Source organism: Miniopterus schreibersii (assembly GCF_964146895.1).
Source record: "Miniopterus schreibersii genome assembly, chromosome: 17".
Taxonomy (NCBI): domain Eukaryota; kingdom Metazoa; phylum Chordata; class Mammalia; order Chiroptera; family Miniopteridae; genus Miniopterus; species Miniopterus schreibersii.
The window spans coordinates 9,338,917-9,358,489 of record NC_138117.1 but is presented as its reverse complement, the minus strand read 5'-3'; the positions used below and the strand labels follow the sequence as shown (position 1 = coordinate 9,358,489).

The 19,573-nt window shown below is 37.6% G+C and overlaps 1 protein-coding gene across 7 annotated transcripts in view; it reads left to right on the top strand.

The window, feature by feature from the left end:
* The window catches only part of ANGPT1 (angiopoietin 1), a 222,952-nt gene that overhangs the window by 163,347 nt on the left and 40,032 nt on the right, over positions 1-19,573 (top strand). For all 7 annotated transcript variants that reach the window (XR_013997448.1, XM_081116876.1, XM_081116871.1 and 4 more), the window contains 2 exons: positions 9,068-9,189; positions 17,527-17,628. Coding sequence is in view for 6 of the 7 variants with exons in the window: in XM_081116876.1 (XP_080973002.1) it covers positions 9,068-9,189; positions 17,527-17,628 (224 nt within the window). In the remaining variant the exon portion in view is untranslated. The remainder of the gene's footprint in view (positions 1-9,067; positions 9,190-17,526; positions 17,629-19,573) is intronic.

Sequence of the window (19,573 nt, the reverse complement as noted above, 5' to 3'; positions counted from 1 at the left end):
TGGACTCATCCTCACGCAAGTCAAATTCAGCAGACATTGTCTTAAGTCCGGGGATGTAATGGGACATTGGACATTAGTTCCAGATAAGTGATGGCACTTTGCACGACGCCAAATGGCACCTATAATTAGGGAGAAAGTAAGAAAACATTTTATTAGCCTCATTCAGTACATATGCATTGCATCAACCATAGAGTGAATCCCTCATGAAATTTCTTATGCTTTAAGAAGGGAGAAGAAAAAGAAAGAAAACCTGAGAAATGTTGCCGCTGTATAGTTAGGCTTAAGTACATATAAACAAAATATTGGTTTTTAGCATAAGATTTTTCTAAAGTCAACTGCAAAGAACCTTTAAAACTATTGATTAAAAACAACATTTTTAGCTTCCTATGGAAGTTCATCATTTATTTTCAACTGAAGATTCCAGCATCACAACTAATTCTAAGTACACTGTAGTCTCCTTCTGCTGCTAGCTCAGGTGTTCACATTCTGAGTGGGACCAATGTCAGTAGCAAATCACGTTGATACGTGACCCACCGAGAATAACCTGCCTTTTCAATGAATTTATGACATTTATTATTAAATGTAATGCCAATTAAGTCAGATCTCTTTTAATTTTATTGTGACCTTTCATGTACTCATAATTATTTTTAGGTGTGAACATTCTGTTTTCACAACCAGCTTGAGCTCCTTCAGAACAATGAATTTGAACCTTGGGTTTAATTTTAAGTGCAGATTTGGTTCTAATAGAAGGTTTTACCAGTTGTTTAGGCCTTATGTACAAACTTACAAATACGCATATCTCAACCATAATTAATTCAGCCCATATCTCTAAAACTAGGACTTGATTTGAAGTGGATTTGGAACAGCTATGGCCTCTGTCACTTGGAGGGCAGGGCATGGTGGTCTAGAAGGACCAGGAATCAAGACATCTGCGTCCCAGTCCTAGCACTGCGCCAGGCTGCTTAGCAGGAAAGTGCCACACACCTTGGAAATTTGCCTGGTGGCCTAGACAGACCTGCACATTTTGCCACTTGAATCAGTCATTCCATATCTTCCCTCGGTGCTCTATCACTCATGGTGGTTGTGGAAACCTTAAGCTGAGAGCAGAACTCCACGTAGAACCCCAGCTAATAGTTAAGAACTATCCTTCAAGTGTATTGCCCTGCAAGGATAAGAAACGAAGTTCCATACCTATGGTGACAGCCTTTATTTAAAACTTCAAAGTGAAGGTTTTTTATGAGTGTCAGTTTTCAAAAGCATTTGGCAACTACTTTCAACGTTTACAGCACTGCCCAAGGACTTTCATTCTATTTTTAATGGCTCTTGCTGAAATCAATTTGTCTCATAGTAAGGCACAAAAGATGCCCTTTAAGCTTTCCCACATGCTTAGGAAATCTTTTGTTCAAAATCAATATACTCCAGTCATGCCAAAAAACACTGCAAGAGAAATTAACACACCTGAAACACCTGAAACATCTTTGTTAATGAAATGACCTTCTGAACAAGTAACAGGGTCATGGAGCACTCATAACTGACCATCAGGGAGCCCAAAGGGAAAACACAGGAATCAATTTTGTGAAAAATGAATGATTACTTGATTAAACAAAGGTTGCCTGCAAATCCATTTTCAACTGTCAGACTTTTGTTTTCCATTCTATTTGCTTTATGTGTAATACGCACTGAATATGCTTTCAGTCATATATGAGTCATTTCACATTAGAGGAGCATTAGAAAGTTTATTTAAATACACTAATCAAGCTAAAGTATAAATGTATAGAATTACTTGATGTTTCATTATTCTATAATAAAGAAAAGGTACCATTAAATTAGCAATCCACCTACATTGGGTGCTTTGCATGTCCACATAGACTAACAGTTTACATACCTTATGCATATACGTTAGTATTATTAAATATATATAATTATACATAATGGGTAATATATTGTCCAGATAATTACAGTGTATCGCTTTAAGTAGTGAAATTTTAAGAAAGTGTAAAAACATCGTGATGGGGAGCTTTTTTGCATTTTTTTTTTTTTCTGTCCTCCCTTTTTCCTCAGAGGAGAAGATAGAATAAAATTAAACCTTTAAAATTTTTTAAAAATTTATTATCAGCATGAATTAATAATATGCATCATAATACCACAATGCCTTTGGAAGAGTATATAGTTTGTTCCTTACTGCCCAAACTGTTATCATTTCTTATTTTTGCTTACTTTCAAAATTTTAAAACTGTGTTTTCCTCACACCCACAGAAGAGCTTTTCACAGCGGTTGTTGGTTGTTTTCAGGCTGATTCTAGCAGGTGAGCACCAGCACGCACAGATGCACCCACCCCTACTGGCACCTCCTCCCACCAGCCCTCTTTCTTCATTTGTAGCTTCTGGCTAATCGTCCAGAGGCTGGGAAATCAAATCATTACCTTGTGAAAATATATCTAAAAATAGTGGGGCAAATCATGGCTAGCATAACTCCTGTGAAACTCGGTAGATGGCTTCTCAGGGACCCTTTCCTTTCTAACCCTCGGTTGGCCTTCGGAGTCCTGTTTTCCATTTCTGTTGAGTGATTCTCTCAGATAACTGCTCCCCGTGGCTCTCTTCTGCCCTCATTTCAGAATTTTTCTTCTTTGTCCCGCCTGCTTCCTGTCACTCTCCCCTACTCCCTGCTTCCCTGTCAAGGACCTGCACCCATTCAGGACTGAGGCCCGACCCGATTCACCCACGACTCCGGGTGTGACATCGTCAGCCCAGATAAGTGCTGCTGGGAACTTGGTGACCGATGACTCACTGGAGGTTTTTTGAGTTCTCCAGATGTGAGCGAGAAGTAGTTGAGATCCTCGGCTTCATAGCTGAAGAGGTCTACTGCTTACAAGTCTTTGTGAGGTCAGAGAGCACCTCTGAGCCCCATTTTCCATATGTATAAAACAACATATTGACAAACCTGCCTCAAAAGTCTTTATGAGGGTTAAATGCAATGAGGCGTAGGAAACATACTTAGCACATGAAATCAGAGTTGAGCACACGTCATTAGTGTTCAGTCAATGCTGGTTGATCTTGTTATGCGCATGCTTTTATCATAGCTCCACCAAGGAGATGGTGGATAGTTAAGACTGGACAGATTATCCGCAAAATAATAACACGCAAGGAATTTAAATGAGAGTAAAACAGTCCTTTTTTACTACAAAAAAAAAATTTAATTAAAATAGTAATGCAGTCAGTAAATGATCTTTGAGTGTTCCCTTGTACCAGGGTTGGGAAAAGGAATAGAAGATTTTTAAAAAGGGAAGTTTTTAATTACTTAACCAAAGTATTTTCAGATGTAAGTATTTGCAAATAGAATTTGCAAATAAGATGTAAAGTATTTGCAAATAGAATATATTATGTGTGTGTTATACTATGACATAAGATAGTGTGTGTGTGTATATGATTTCACATGTGGAATCTAATGAACAAAATAAACAAACAAAATAGACTCATAGATACAGAAAACAGACTGACAGCTGTCAGAGGGAAGGGGGTTGTGGGGCAAGGTGAAAAGGTGAAGGAATTAAGTAAAAATAACTGATAGACAGTATGGTGATGACCAGAGGGAAAGGGGAATAGGGGGAGGTGAGAGAGGGTTAAAGGTGGGTAAATGATGATGGAAGGAGACTTGACTTGGGATGGTGAACACACAGTGCACTATACAGATGATGTGTTATATTAAAAAGATGATATATTATAGAATTGTACACCTGAAACCTATGTAATTTTATTAAACAATGTCACCCTAATAAATTCAATAAAAAAGAAGTTAAAAAGAGAAAAATATATATAGTAGATTAAACCATATTCAATTGCCATTTTTGTAGGTTAAAAACAATCATGTTGAGATATCAACCCACAGATATTTAGGTTCATATGCATATATATTATTTGAGATGAAACATCAACTTTGAAATTTTTAATTTAGAAGCATAAAGGTTTTATGTATTTGTGTTGCTACACATATGTGATATGTATTTATGAAAGCGTTGGTAAGTCTCTCTCGCCCTCACACCTATCCACAAAATATTGAAATATTGAATATTACCTGCAAACCTTCTTTTAATCTTCCCACACTCTTGAAATGCAAGGTATTACTTTCCTTTACCTCTAAAAGTCCTCTCCAACAAATTAGCATTCTGGGAAGCATCTTTAAATGGGCTTTCCATGAAATGCCCACACACCTGACTCAAGTGTACAGAATCTAATGAGTCGTTTGCTTGTTTGCACCTTGTCAGATATGCCATTTTTTTCCATCCGTATGCTCAATGAACTCCAGTGACCTGTCCTGTTGAAAATCACAGATTTGGGGCAATTCCTAGTACTGTGATCTCCTTGATGATGAAGGCCAAAATGTATCACAGAAATTACCCCTAAACCAGTAACTCAATCCACATCCATCCTGATGTTTGCTAAACACCGGAGAGATATGAACCATTAGCCACATCTAAGGTTTAAAAAGAATGCCTGAAGAATTGATTTCTTTTAGCATCCTATTAGGAAATGAGTAGCATTCGGGGGCCTGGGCTTTTTGCATGGTCTCCGATAGCAAGGCTAATTGCCATCTGTGTTTTCTGCGAGGCCTGCTGAGACTCATAATTACCAATCCTACATTCCAGGAAGTTTCCTCTGGAGGGTTCATCTGAATTGAAGTGACCCTCTGCCTCAGCTCTCATGGTTCTTCCCTGAAGTCAGCCTGGTGGCAGATTTGCCATCTGGATTGAAACTGTTTGGGCAAATGAAAGGAAGGGTTTGATAAAGTCAATAGCTGCTGGACCCAGGGTCTCAGGTTGCTTATTGACTGAATGTTGGCAGGTGAAAGACAGACATGCACCTGCATGTGTCTTTCCCTTCAGATCAGGAATAGTTTGTGGTGCAGATAAGACTAAGTGAAAAAAATGATCTTATTTGCTGCTGGTGGTGTAGGTCAAGTCTTCGAGCCGGCATACCAGACTCTTAAACTGTAGTTCGTATGCGCTCTTTCACTTGTTTTACTCGTTCGGTGTTCTCTCTTCTGGACTCTCCCTGACTCCGAGGTCGGAGTTAGAGAAGCAGGTGGAGCAGGAGGGGCTGATGGTAACGCTGGGCAGACGCCCCTTGGAGAGCAGGCAGGCTTACTAAGAATTAGGGAGTGGGGAGGGAAAGCAAAGAGTGTGAGGTCAAAGAAGGAACTTGCAGATGCAAAGACCTAAGTTTTCATTCATGCATTTGACCCAGTTTATTACTACAAGGAGTTCCAACCGTTTTGACAGATAGGCACCGTCTCAGGTCCAGGTCAGTGCCCCAGCCGGGTCCGGTTGATGCCACTTTCAGCGTCCTCCGTCAGGTTTCTCGCGTCTGCCCTGTCATTTGCTGTTCGTCCCTCCAGTCATCATCCGCGTTAGCTTCAAACTGAAAGGCTTTCAAAGGACAGGCAACAAGCAGTGACCTGAGATCCAAAAGAGCAGCTACTCGGGAAGCCCCGATTCAGGCAGAAACCCAGATACTGTTCCGATTAGGAGACAAAGGCAAAGAGCATTTATGAGAAAGGGAAGGGGAACGATTACATCAGTAGGAGGAGGAATTTCTGTTGGTGCAGAGAAGCCAGCCTCGTGGCGCTGATTCTAAACGATGTTTTCATTTTCAGCCTGGTAGCCTTCCCTTCCTCTAGTCATAGCATCTGCTTTCCTGTTATCTCTACAAACGGTTGTTGGGGACACAGTGTTGCTTTAGGCCCAGTCCAAAGGTGGTTTGGCCCTGTTTTAGCATTCCAAAGATTTGGGGCGTGAGCCCCGCAAGGCAGTTCCTCTAGGATGGCAGCTCCGGCTCCATTTATGCTATTTTGTATATCTTCCATCTTAGGGAATCTCAAGATCACCTAGAAAAATGTGTCCCTAGTTCTGACACTTGTAATCTTCAATGAATTCATCTTTGTTCTTGTCTCTCTATATTTTAAAATGTTTATTATGTGTCCAGTTTTACAATATCATAACACTGAATTTCAGAACTCTGCAAAGAAAATAATTAGTCTTGCAAATTTAAGTTATGAGATTAAAACCTCTGTAATCAACATGTTGGTATATACATCATATATCATTTCAACTGAAATAATCCTCAAGTCGTAACTATCCAGAAAAAACTTACAGTATATAGCAAAATTAGATTTTTTGTGGGGGTTTTCTAGACTTAAACATGATGGTATGAACTGATGTGGTCAATGAATAAAATAACCCAATTAGCCAGCTTTGGCAAGGAGAGTTCTGCTCCTGCATGTAACCAGTCCATTGTAATTGCCCTGCATTTAGCCAGCTACAGTGTTTGTATTTGAGGGCAGAAGAGAACAGCATGCACCACTCCACTGACTAGACTGGCTGGCTTTCCACACCTTGCTAGTGTCCTTTCATAAGAGAACATAATACAACTTTATCATTAATAATATTATTATATCACCATAACAACAATAATAAATACCATTTCTTGAGTACTTACTGTAATTCAGTCACTAGGGTCTGTTACATAATTTACACACGTGCCTCCAAATACATATATTACTGCCCCACTACATAGATTAAAAAAAGAAAGAAAAACTCTGAAGGTCAATTTACCCTTATAGAGGGAGCCTTCTTCAAACCACAGTCTATAATACAAATATCAAAAGTAAGCTGTGAATGAAGCTTTTAAATTGATTTTAAATGTTTCAGTACTCTAAAATGTAGCCTGGATCTAACTGTCAAGCATAATGTTTACTAATTAATAACTAATTAAAAACAAGCAACCCAATTTTTCTTAGAAGAAAAGACACTTCTGGGAAGAATGCAAGTGTTTCAGTTTTTCAAAAATACCAAGCTACATTTCAAGAAAATGAAATATCTATATTAAATATGTTGCCATAACAACACATCCCTATCATAACCATAGTACTAGTTGTACCTTTTATAGGAGAAAATCCTCAAACCGTTTTTCCAGTTGTAAGACTTACATTCATTTTTATACAGTGAGTCTGCAGAAAAACAGGACAATACCCCTTTCTCTTTTTTTTCGGTGATTTAACATGTGTGCGAAATAGCTTCCCTCCTCCCACACGGGCCTGTACCCGGCCTTCCGGAAGAGGGAAGGAAGGGGGGAGGCGGCGGGGAGGTGGGAAGGGCGTGTGTGCCCCTTTCCTAACTGAGGCAGGGCAGGAAGTGGATGTGCCACCAGAAGCATTTTCTCCTCAGATAAGTGACTTTCTCCGTCTTTCGCCCCAAAAAAGAAAAATGGGTTTGCCATTGAATTTCTGTTGACCACATCTCTGTGTTGTTCAGCCCCTTAAGAGATCATAAATTTTAGTTGGTATTTCTTTAGAACCCTCTTTTTGCATCTACTTTGGTTATTTTCAACTTTTCAACAGAAGATCAAGCATTTAGAAGTTAAAACTCTTTTTAAAGAAAATAACAGCTCATTAGCTTAAAATAAGCAAGCGCAAGTGAACTGCAGAGATGTTTTTGACATAACAACACCTTTATGTCATTTATTGGTGTGCCCAGTGACATTTCAGATGGCTTCGCGTAAGCATTTGTCTATTTATTTTTAAATTGCTATTTGCACACGTTTTGTGCAATATCATTTTCACTATCATATAAACCTGTAATTCTGGGATTACTTATTCTGCGTTGATATTGTAGTTGCAGTGGTGGTGTTTAAATGTAATTATTAATACAAGTGGGCAAAACCATGAGTGCAGACTTGAGCTTTAGCAAAAGCCATGATACTGTTAAATAATTCTATATTTTTGTAATGGCAACATATCTGATGTGAATATTTCATTTTCTTGGAACATAAGTATTTTTTAAAATTTGAAATGTTTATATTGAGATAGTCCTTTTTTCTACCAAGATTAAACTGTTTATTTTTAATTGCCTATAAATTAGTAATGTCATGTATCTTAAGTTTAAATTAGGCTTGTAGTTTAGACTGATAGAGAATTTAAAATCAATTTAAAGACATCGATTTATAGGTTACCTCTTATATTTTTATTATAAAAGACCATTATAATGCAAAGTGGCTGAAAGTAGATATTTATTAAATAACACAAGACTTTAAGGGTAAAATAATAAAATATTATTAATCTTCTAAAAAAGTTTAATGAAACCAATTACTAAAATAATCTGTATTTATTAGGAAATACTGCATCATAGGTGTTTTATAAATATACCACCCATATCTTTAGCTGAAGACTACTAAATATGAGTCATTTTTGTATTTTAATAGGAACTTAATAATAGAGGAAGCTTAGTAAATAAAATGAAGACTTTCTCTAACTAAATTTATTTTACAGCTTTTTCTGAGCTCTTCCCCTATAAAACTTAATTCAAACCTTATTTACTTTCATTTTTTTATTTGTGTATCATCTACCTAACAGTTTCACTTTAGGACATTAAGTAAAAAACAAAGTTCAGTTTCCTTGTCTTTCTAGATAGTTGTGTGAGAGATTCTTTTCTAATGTCTAAATCTAATTATTTTGAGAGTTGTTTTTTTTAATTAAAAAACTCTAGGACCTCTTCAGTGTAAAGTCATGGAAGAAACAGTACTACCTGCTTTTAGCGTTTTAACTCTCCAAACCATGTTTGTATGTTCCGATTTGTATCTTCATCTTTTCCTCCTCCAAAAAAAAGTTAAAAATGTGGCAGCATTTTAAAAAACTTTCCTATGAAATGTAGGTAAGAACTTTTTAGAAATTTTGCAGGAATGTTGATGTAATTGTTACTGAGAGGTATTGCATAATCACATCAGTTGAGTTGATCTGGAAAACCTTTAGAGAAAAACAAGATTTAAGAAGTTAAGCAAAATATAAAAAAGTATTCAGTTGAAAATTGCTCTACAGATTATTTCTTAAGCTTTGTAATTTGCGAGTCACCTCAAAATCTAGTATTGTCTTTATGATAGATTTTTCAGTAAATGCAATATTGACATTTGTTTGGAGGAAATGAAAGTTTGCTTAGTTATATTTAAAGTCCATTTGGGTTCTAATGGTACTGATACTTTTATTCACATATTGCAATCTTTTTTTTTTTTTTTTTTTGCAGTTTTACTAAAGGGAGGAAAAAAAGAGGAACCATTTAGAGACTGTGCAGATGTATATCAAGCTGGTTTTAATAAAAGTGGAATCTACACTATTTATATTAATAATATGCCAGAACCCAAAAAGGTAAAACCAGAAGTGTTTGTTTACGAGATGTAAAGCAGATCCTAGTTGAATTGCTGAATAATCAGATTGATTTGTGAGCTTGTTAAACTGAAAATATATATGCCTGAGCTCTTTTCTCTCCAAAAATACTCTGTTTCCCAGGTCCATAAAAGATGAAAACCTATTGTACAGACCTCCCCCAACTCCCACACCTACCATCCCTCTTTTATACAAAGTTTTCTATTTATTCTGTCTCATTTCTGGGATGCCCCATGGCTTATAAATGCTGGCCTTATTCCTATTACATGTTGAAGTCACACATACTTCAAGTGCATGGGGGAAAGTCCCACGGACCCAGATGGCACACATCACCCACAGTCCAGACACTACAGAGGAAGCTAGGGACAGATTTCCAGAGTCACTGCTTCTGTTGAAACATAGTCTGTCTTAAATACGAAAGGTGAGAGAAACATATTCTGTCTTAAATGCGAAAGCATTTGCTTTTTGTATTTACCTAAAAGAATGGGTTGGAGGATAGGACTCATCAGTATATTGAACAGGATCCAAAGTAAACTTGGAGGAAAACACTATCTTCCGGCTGTCACATCTCTTTTACATACGCTTTCTCCCTATTTATTCGTTAAATCATCAGTCCCTTCCCTCATTCAGTACATAGTGAGTGTATGTCACTCATTTTTCAGTCACTGACTAGGGACATAATACAGAACCACCAGTTCCCAGTGTGTGCTGAAGACAGGCCGTTACACAGATCATCATAAGGGACCGCAGAAGTGTAGTGATAGAGACAGTCTGTCCGAAGCAGGGTCTTCGGGAACTCTTGAGGAGAGCTCTGCTCTTCAACATAAAGGGTTAGCTAGCTGCCCTGGCGCCCAGGAAGACTGCCTGCCCCTGCAAGGCTTCATCCACGGAGGGAACAGCTTCCCGCACCCCTTCCCCCTACACTGCCAGCCGCGTCCCTCTTTCCTCTGGGTACCTTCCAGATGCTTCTGCAAGGCCTTCCCGGGTTCCCTCCAACGACTTGCATGACTTTCTCATACCACAATCCTGCGAGGCCAAGAATTGTACCTTTAAATCTTTCGTTTTCCTTTTTTAATTGAGATAAAATTGGTATATAACATTATATTAATTTCAGGTGTATACACAGTAATTTGATATTTGTATATAGTACAAAGTTACCTCCGCAATGTCTGCTTACCATCCAGCACCATACGGTTGACCCCCTCCACCCATTTTCCCACCCTCTAACCCCCTTCCCCTCTGATAACCAATCTGTTCTCTGTACCTATGAGTATTGTTTGTTTGTTTCGTTGTTTAGATTCCACAAATAAGTGAAATCATAAGAATTTGTCTGACTTACTTCAGTTAGCATAGTATCTTCAAGGTCCATCCAATGGTGCAGGTGGCAAAATTTCCTTTTTTTATGGCCAAGTAGTATTCCACTGTATGTCCCTTTCTATCTTTGATTTCCTGGGCCCCAGCACAGTTTCTGGCACATCATAGGTCTTCAATAAATACATGCTGAAATGAATGAATGAGTGGCCTTCTGATGATAATATTAACACTTCCATGTAGTGTGTTGCAGTAAGCCTAACTTATTTAGTCTTCTTGCTGTTAGGTTCTTTTGATTGGTGAGGGAAATGAATCTTAGAAACCAGTGAGTCAGGTGTCCCACAGTTGTTAAGGGGGAGAGTCTCTATCAGTGTTCTCTCTACCCTGATATCGGTAAGGAATAGTGGTTTAAGTTAGCTCAGTGTTGGTTTTTTTCCTTTGTTGGGACAGAATTTTACCCTAAAGAGAGGACTTCCATGTAGTTCTATAGCAGGACGGGGTTAGGGAAGAGGTGGCAGGCACAGGTTTGTGCATTGCTACCTGGGCCACCTACAGGGAAATTTGGTTTCACCTGTTTTTCATTTTGGGTGTCAGTGAAGGATTTCACTGAATCAAGTGCTCCATGGCTTTAAAAAAAAAAAAAGCTGAAAAAAGGGAAACGTATAGGAGGAGCCTTTACAGTCCTTTGGCTGTGTGACCTGAAGCCTTCCTCTTCTGCTTGCTGATTATCTTAAAATCATACTTAAGCTTACATTCAATTCCTACACACACGCAGGCATGTAAACACAGCACACACTCCCACATCATACACAGAGCATGCAAAGTGCTCAGAAACTGTTCTGGGAGAGCCGTGGGGCTAATGTAAAACGTAAATACTCTCTGTAGCTCACCCACAGTCCTGCCCAAGACCTGAAGGGACCCCTAAAGTACTGTCAGCTCTGCTATAACATAACTTGATTATAACAATAAAGTTAACTAAAAATATTGAGTGACCCTCCTTTTAGACTCCTAATGATTCTGATATATATGAATATAAAAATAAAATAATTTTAAAAGTTTTTAGATTAACATTCATAGTTTTAGAATTTTTTCACTCCATTACCAATACTACCACGTGGCCTTGGTACAAACAGTACAAATATAGTTTGATCATTCCATGACTTTAATTCATGTATAACCACAACTCTCTTCTAGTTCAGAATGTTTTGAGACACAAATGATGCATAGGCCATTGCAGAGCCATGCTCCTTTTAGGGTGGAAGAAAAATAGCCAGTCTTAACTCATCTTGAATAGCTCCAACTCATAAATGTGAATAATAACTCATAGACCTGAATAAATGTGCTTTTCATATTTATGTAAAGGAGCAGGTTGGAAGATCCAGTTCATTTGTTCAGTGCCTGACTGCTATGTTGGTTTTGCCAGGATAGCATGATTTCAATTTACACCTCTGAAAAGTGATGAATTTTGCATATTATGGAGCTTCAGTGTTGTTAGATAAACAAAACCTGAAGTATTAAATCCACGAATGTCAAATATCTGCTGGATTAAACTTCGGAGGTTCGGGCCTAGGGAAACATAGTAGCCTGAACAGATTAGCAGTGAAATTAGCACAGACCTGGAACAGGCGATTTTGTCACTTGTCATCTGGTCAGGACTGTTACTAGATTTGGTTTTATTGGAAATAATAGCAGAGTATGGACTGAGAGAAGGGAGAAAGACTCTGGCTAACTCCTTGACTTAGGGGTGCATTCCCTTTTTCTCTTTGTGCCCCTCTGTGGTCCTGAATCCTCTCACAAGTAGCAATGTTCTGTTGTGGAGATGAGTATTTTAGATTGATATATCTGCACTTTTTTGTGGGTAGAAAATTTTGTTTTAAATCCCTTATTATATTCACATATCTTGGCATGAGTAAGAGCAAACAGGATGTGAATTCCCCCAGTGTCATTTAGGAGCTGATTAATATAGTCATTCAAATGCATTCATCGTTTTCAGTTTGCCAGGTCCTGTTCTAAGGACTTTATATGTGATAGTCACTTGTTTGCTCTTCAATAACCCTACGAAGTAGGTGCTCCTATGATCGCTGTTTTAGAAAAATAACTTGCCCAAATCCCATAGTTAGTAAATATTGAACACAGACTTCGTAACAAAGGACTCAACTGCACATTGTGCTATCTTAGCAGGGACCTAGTATGATAATTACAGATTAAGTCATGACTGAAGCTGCACCGTTCATAATTTGAACCCATGAGAGTGACTCAAGGAAAGAGTTTATCATCAGAAAACTATGTAAAATCGATTTATGCTCTGATTATAAGCCTCTCTCCCTTTCACCCTATAATCCATTTTATTCCTCTATTTTTATATAAATCATTGGTATTCTCTCAATCCTATAAAAAGTGCTTAGAAAATTCACCCATAGGGCCTTCACCCTCCCAAGTAGATTGTGCTCTGTAGACATAAAGTTTGGTGATACTTTGGGATATATTTAGCAAATCTTTGCTCATTGTAATGCTTTCGGAAGTTCTAGCAAGGGCCAGAAACTCAAGGCAAACCTATATAAAAACAAAAGAAAACAAAAAGTTCAAATATGTACGATATGGGATATGGGCCAATCAGTAAAATTGGGCTATGTAGGCAATTGACGAAAACTATTAATAGGAATTATTCATCTTTTAGGCAGAGTGAGAATTGCAAGCATACAGAATTGTTCTGCAGTGGCCGTTTTTACTGCCATCATTCCTGGCCAAGAAAGAACGTCTGCGAAAGTTAGAAAAGTGCTATCTTTTCACATGTAATGTGGAAGTCAAAGGCCGTTTCCTAGGACTATTTAATTTTTCTATTACATAGAAAATGAGAATTAGATTATTTATATATTTCTTTTTTACTTTTATATTATTAATAGCTGGTGGTTATTTTCCTCCCTGGATTCCCTTCCATGCATAGTAGAAGGAAACAAGATTTTTTCTTTCATTTCATAAGTTTCTAAAACCAAATGCCCTATTCCTAGCTTAGTTTCATCCAAAAAAGCAAACCTTTAAATTAATAACTCTCCTTATTGTAAAATATTAAAAATTTGTTTCTAAATTCATAATTTCCCTAATCCTTAGGAAAATACTGTAACAAATATTTTGAGCCTTTTTTATTTAAGGTTGTGGAAAAATAATTAACATCCACAAGCCTAATCATTCCAACTTGTATGGAGCATAAAAACATAAGAACTATGTGAATCAAATTTCCCCTTTTTGTTTGGGTTTAAATCTCCGTATTATGTTAAAAGGTATTTAATGCTTGAAAGCTTTGACCTTGCCTGGGATAGGAGCCAGTTCAATCTTTTCTTGGATAGAGTTAAGCCCAAGTCATATGACCAATAAATGCAACCGGCATAGTAAATGTAGCCGGGCCCTGGTCTGCAGGAAGATAGCACAGACCACATGATACTGGCAAATGAACTTCTCAAGTCCTTTCATGTCTCAAATTTTTTTAAACCTACCACCTTTTATCTTGCACTTCCTTCATCTGTTAAGCATAGGCCTTTAATTTTCCTTCTGACTAGAAATAACATGGTCTCTTTTTTTTTTCTTTCCTAGAGTGAATCTGACTTTTTAAATACATGTTGAATAATAAAAAGTAGCATTTGCAAAGAAGAGTAATGCCAGTATTATTAACAAGAAGCTGGTAGTTGTAATCATAAGGACCATTTATTGAGTTTATACATATTTTGGCTTTGTGCATTCCATGTTATTTATAATAAGTTATAAATAATAAATTATATGCAGTTATAGAATAGTAAACTGTACTATAATATATGAGATATATAATAGAGTATATAATGGATAAAATAAATACATATTATCTCATCTGTTACATACATTTAAGTGATGTGAGTAATAACAAAAACTAACATGTCCCAAACACTATTCTAAAAACTCTATATACATTCATTCAGTTAGTCCTTGCAAAAGACCTAAGAGATAGAGAAAGCAGAGGTGGGAATTGAACAAGGTAATCTAGCATCTGAGTCCATGCCCCTAAACAAGGTGCCATTTGGTTTTATTATGCCCATATTCCACAAATGGCAGCTGTTAGTTCTGGTATCATTGAGTCCTAGTGGGAACTGTGGAGTATGTGTCCAGCCTGTTAACTCCTCTGCACCTCCGCTCCCAACACAGGAATCTTCCTGGGTAACTTCGATCCCCCATGCAGCTCTGACTTGCTCTGGCTTTTTATCTAAGAAGGGCTCTCGAAACATCTTAACATTTTTAAGTCACTAAATACCTATGTTTAAAAGGAAAGTTGTCTTTTTCTAAGTTTTGTGAATGATTCTAAAATTTTGCATAGAATTTTAACAACATAGATAACAGTAATAAAAACTTATAAAGAATAGTTTTCTCTACACACTCCGTATTTATAAGTGTAGTTATTTATTTCCCTGAGTAGGTAAAGTGGACTTTATAGGTTTGCAAACATAGTTTGACAAAATCTCAGGCAATCAGTGTCCTTTTAGAATAGAAAAATCTGGATTAGCCAGCCAAGGCAGGGTAAAATTCAATTAAGAAACGGGTGACATCAGTTTCCCCTAGCAAAATGTTTTCTTGACTTTCTCACTCACTCTTAAGTTTCACCAGGAAAGTTCCACCTTGGCCACGTGTCTTGAATCACCACCTGTGCCCTCTTTAAACCGTTCCATCTGGATTTTATTGTCACAGGAATCCTGTGCTCTCTCTCCCCAAGGTCACTAACAGCTCCTTCGTTTTAAATCTGAGTGTATATTTTCTCAATCTTTATTTGTCTTGACTTCTCTGAAATATTTGATTAACTTGATCACTTCCCCATGTCAAAATCCACCCCCTTCTTGTATTACATTACATTAATCAAGTTTTTCTTTTTTTCCTTCCCTCATCTCTGTTTATTCAACAAATATTCATTTAATACTCACTGTAGGCTAGGCACTGCTCTAGGGACTGGGGACAGTAGCAGATAAAATGAAGTCCCTGCCCTCTTAAAGGTCATTGACGTATTTTTTCTCCATCAGTTGCTTTACAAAGCCCACCTGTGGATCCTCCCCACACCCACACCCACACCCATCTCTCTCCACTTTTTTCTTTTCATCTGTAGATAATCCATCTTCAAACTATCAGCTGCTACTTTCAAGCATATCACTCCCAATACCATTTTGAATTAGGTAGACCTGGGGTTCAAATCTTGGATCCAGTGCTTGTTACTAATAATAACCATTGCTAAATTATTGAAGTACTCTAAGCTTCAGTTTTTTACCTGTAAAATTGGGCTAATAATCATACCTACATCGTAGGGTTGCTGTGAGAGAAGTTAGAAAGTGCATGTAAAGAGTTTAAGTCATGTGACACTTGACAAGCAAGCCTTTGTCATTGGCGATTCCTCCTTTCCTTTACTCTCTTACCCATGTGCTGTCCTTGGTGGACCTCCAGGAGGTGCAGGCCACGGGGTTGACGGTTGTGGACTCCTGCATCTCCTTAATCCCACAGGAGTCGTCACTATTGAAATTGTAGACATTTTTCAGGACATGAATCATATTTTGTCATTAGTATCTCCATTCGTAACACAGAATCAATGCCAAAAATGCCTGTTGAGTGAAAAATAATTGAATGAATGAATTAGAATCAAGGACGACCAGCTAGAGGCTATGTTAAGGACAATAAATAGGTACAGGAGGGTTGAGGGATTTGTTGAGGGGGAACCAGGAGGGGGAATTTCACATTTATAATTCTGAAGGTGAGTCACTTCCTAGGGATTATGAGGACATCATACTGATGGGTGGCTTTTGTCGAATTAGAGGGACCGCCAGCCCTCGGGAGAGCAGTTTACCTATTTGTATGCTCACAGATAGGCATGTATCTCTTAGTTCCTTTCACTCTGAAGAAGTACATGGATAACTTGTCCTTTGAATGACAGTTTTTGCCATTTTTTTCCTACCCTTTAGCTATTTGTGCCCCAAATTGAATGCCTCACGGAAAATGCTTGAGGTTTTTCCCTTAATCAGAGTTGAGCTCTGTGCCCACACAGCCTGCCTGCCGCTGCTGCATATCTACACCTTTCGCCAGCCTCCAAATGCTTTAATCGTGAATTGCCAGGGGAATGGTGTTCCCTATAGCTGGGCCCTTGAGTAATCACACTGCCACATTCGTGCTGCATCAGTTGCAGTGATGGCTTTCCAAAGATAATCCCATTACAGAGATGCTTCCCTCCGTGGGTGGACTCCGAGGGAGAGGAATCGGTTTCTAAAGAAATACTATTGTATTTAGAATAATTGAAATAAGCATAAGGCTTTGAAAGAGTTGGTTAACTTTTCCACATGGGAAAGAAATGCTTGTTGCAGTCAGAAGGAATACAGTATGTCATGTTCTCCTCTTATTGTTCATGATGAAAATTCATGCAAGTAATGTGTGCTCCATATGCCAAGGACAAAATTTTGCCTCTAATGTAACACTGAACCATCAAGAATAATTATTGTAGTATGTAAATGTATAGAAGTTAATATGCCATGAAATATGTAATAGCTAACTACAAATGATTTTTTAAAAATTGTTTTTCTAAAACCTTTATTATGATTATATTGCCATTTCAATTAGCTAAAGATTTAAAAATCTCAAGTCTTATGTTTTGGTGATAGAATGGTCTGTACTTTTGGAAACTTTAGTAGTATTTTTAAAAATTGAACATACACAAGTACTTATTACCATTTAAAACAAAGATTTAAAAAATTTTTTATAGTCTGAAACAGACAGTTTTCAGGTGATGGATTTAAATGTTTATAAATAACTAATGCATCTTTGAATTTAATCAGAAGTAACTCAAATATATACAAATAACCAATTGTATGTCTAAATTAACATTTTTCAACATAGTAATTTTTATTTTTTGATCTATAGGTTTATCCATTCTATTTCTATTTTAATACATATCTGATACATGTTTCTTTTAAGCAGACATAATTTTTTACTTGACTTTATTTTCCCCTTTTCTGTCAGGTATTTTGCAATATGGAACTTAATGGGGGTGGTTGGACTATAATACAACATCGTGAAGATGGAAGTGTGGATTTCCAAAGAGGTTGGAAAGAATATAAAATGGTAAGATGGAAGAATTTAGTAGTTTTTGATGTTTTATCATGAGGTTATCTTTACCACACTATGTGATAAACTCTTGTATTTTTAGATTTTTTCGTTATTTTAAGAATAAAATGATAAATTAGTGACATTATTTTCATTAAACACAAGGCACTCATAAATCATTTTCAGTAAATTGTTTCCATGTGTGCATTAGAAAGAAAAATGTGTTACTGAAATTCTTTGGTGAGCTGTTATGTATTGCCTGGACTTGTTCCTGGTTGACTGAGGGTGGGGGAAGCTAGAACTCAGACCCCGGCTGGGCACAGGAGCCAGGACGAGGGAGCTGTGCGGGCCGTGAGTTGCGGGGCAGGACAGCTACTGCTGGTGTCGCCCTCACGGGGCTGGCCAGCTGGTGCTGGCTGCTGGCTGAGCTCCTCCGCGTGGCTGGGGTGGCCTTCTCCACGTACGGGAATCCAGGGTCATCGGGCGTTTTATGTGGCAGTTGGCATCCCTCAAGCGCAAAAATAGAAGCTTCCAGGCCTTTTAAAGGTTTATTAGACCCAGAAATAGCATGGTTTCACTTTCACTGCGTTTTTTTCTTTTTCTTTTATTTTTTTGGTTAAAGTTGATGACAAGGCTAGTCCACATTCAAGGTGCGAGGAGTAACAAGGGTGTGAACTGTGAGGCATGGTTCAGTGGGGCCTCTGTAATAACAGCAGACATCGTCATCATCACCATGTTTACAGCTACCCTTTCAGTGCTTAACATGGACCAGCCCTATACATAAACTCTTACCTAATTCTTTATATCAGACCTATAGCTAATTATAGCTAATACTGTCTCCATTTTAAGAGGGAAACGAACAAGTTGGGAGATGAACTTTTCCAAAGTAATATAGTAGATGGTTGAAATAATTCATAATACAATAATCACATACCCAATGCCTTTAATATTAAGTATTAAAATCTGTTGACAGAATGTCAAAGCACCGTAATGGAAGGGGATTTTCATTTATGGACTAATTCTCATTTTTTTACATCTTCTGGATAATTCTTCTTGACCAATTTTTGACAAATTACTCTCTCAGAAAGAAGGTAAAGAAAAAGGTGAAGAGAAATGCTCTACCAGCCTAAGTTCTGTCTTGTAAACAATGTGTAAAAACTGTGGTTGGGCCCTGGCCGCTTTGGCTCAGTGGTCAGAGCATGGCCTGCAGACCAAAGGGTCTTGGGTCCGATTCCCGATCAAGGGCATGTACCTCTGTTGTAGGCTCGATCCCTTACCAGGGTGCGTGTGGGAGGAAACCAGTCGATGTGTCTCTCTCACGTCAATGTGTTTCTCTCTCTCTTCCCTTCCACCCCCCTCCATTCTCTCTAAAAAAAAAAATCAATGGAAAATTTCCTCAGGTGAGGAAATAAAAACTGGTTGGTTAGCATCCCAGTTCATTCATCAGTAGGTTCGTAGTTGGTTGAGTGACAGTAAAAAAAAGGATTTTAATAAATAAATAGAAGTCTCTAGTGCTGGCTCTGTGTCTACAACATTTTTATCAGGTACTCAGTTGAACATTTTGAATGGAGTTATACAAAGTTTGGAATCTTGATGTCTTCAACAAATAATAAACTCAAGATAGAAAGGTAGGAAGCTAACAAAATAGAATAGAGATAAATGTAAAGTCTTTTTACCTAGACCAAAATTATTTGAAATTAACTGTGAGAATATGGGATAAAGGTGACTGACTAGCTTAAAGACCTAGTATTTGAAATATGCAGAGATTTTCTTAAGCTCATTTTATCTTGCTGGCTACTAAAAAACAAAGACTTATGTATACACTCTACTTAATAATAGTCTTTAGTTGCAAAAATGTAGAACTGACTGGTGTCTGCCATGGTCTGCTTACATCAAGAGTGTGCTTTCCGTTCTGGCGGTTTTCCAACAAATGAATTTATCCCAGAGGGTATAAGCAGGATGG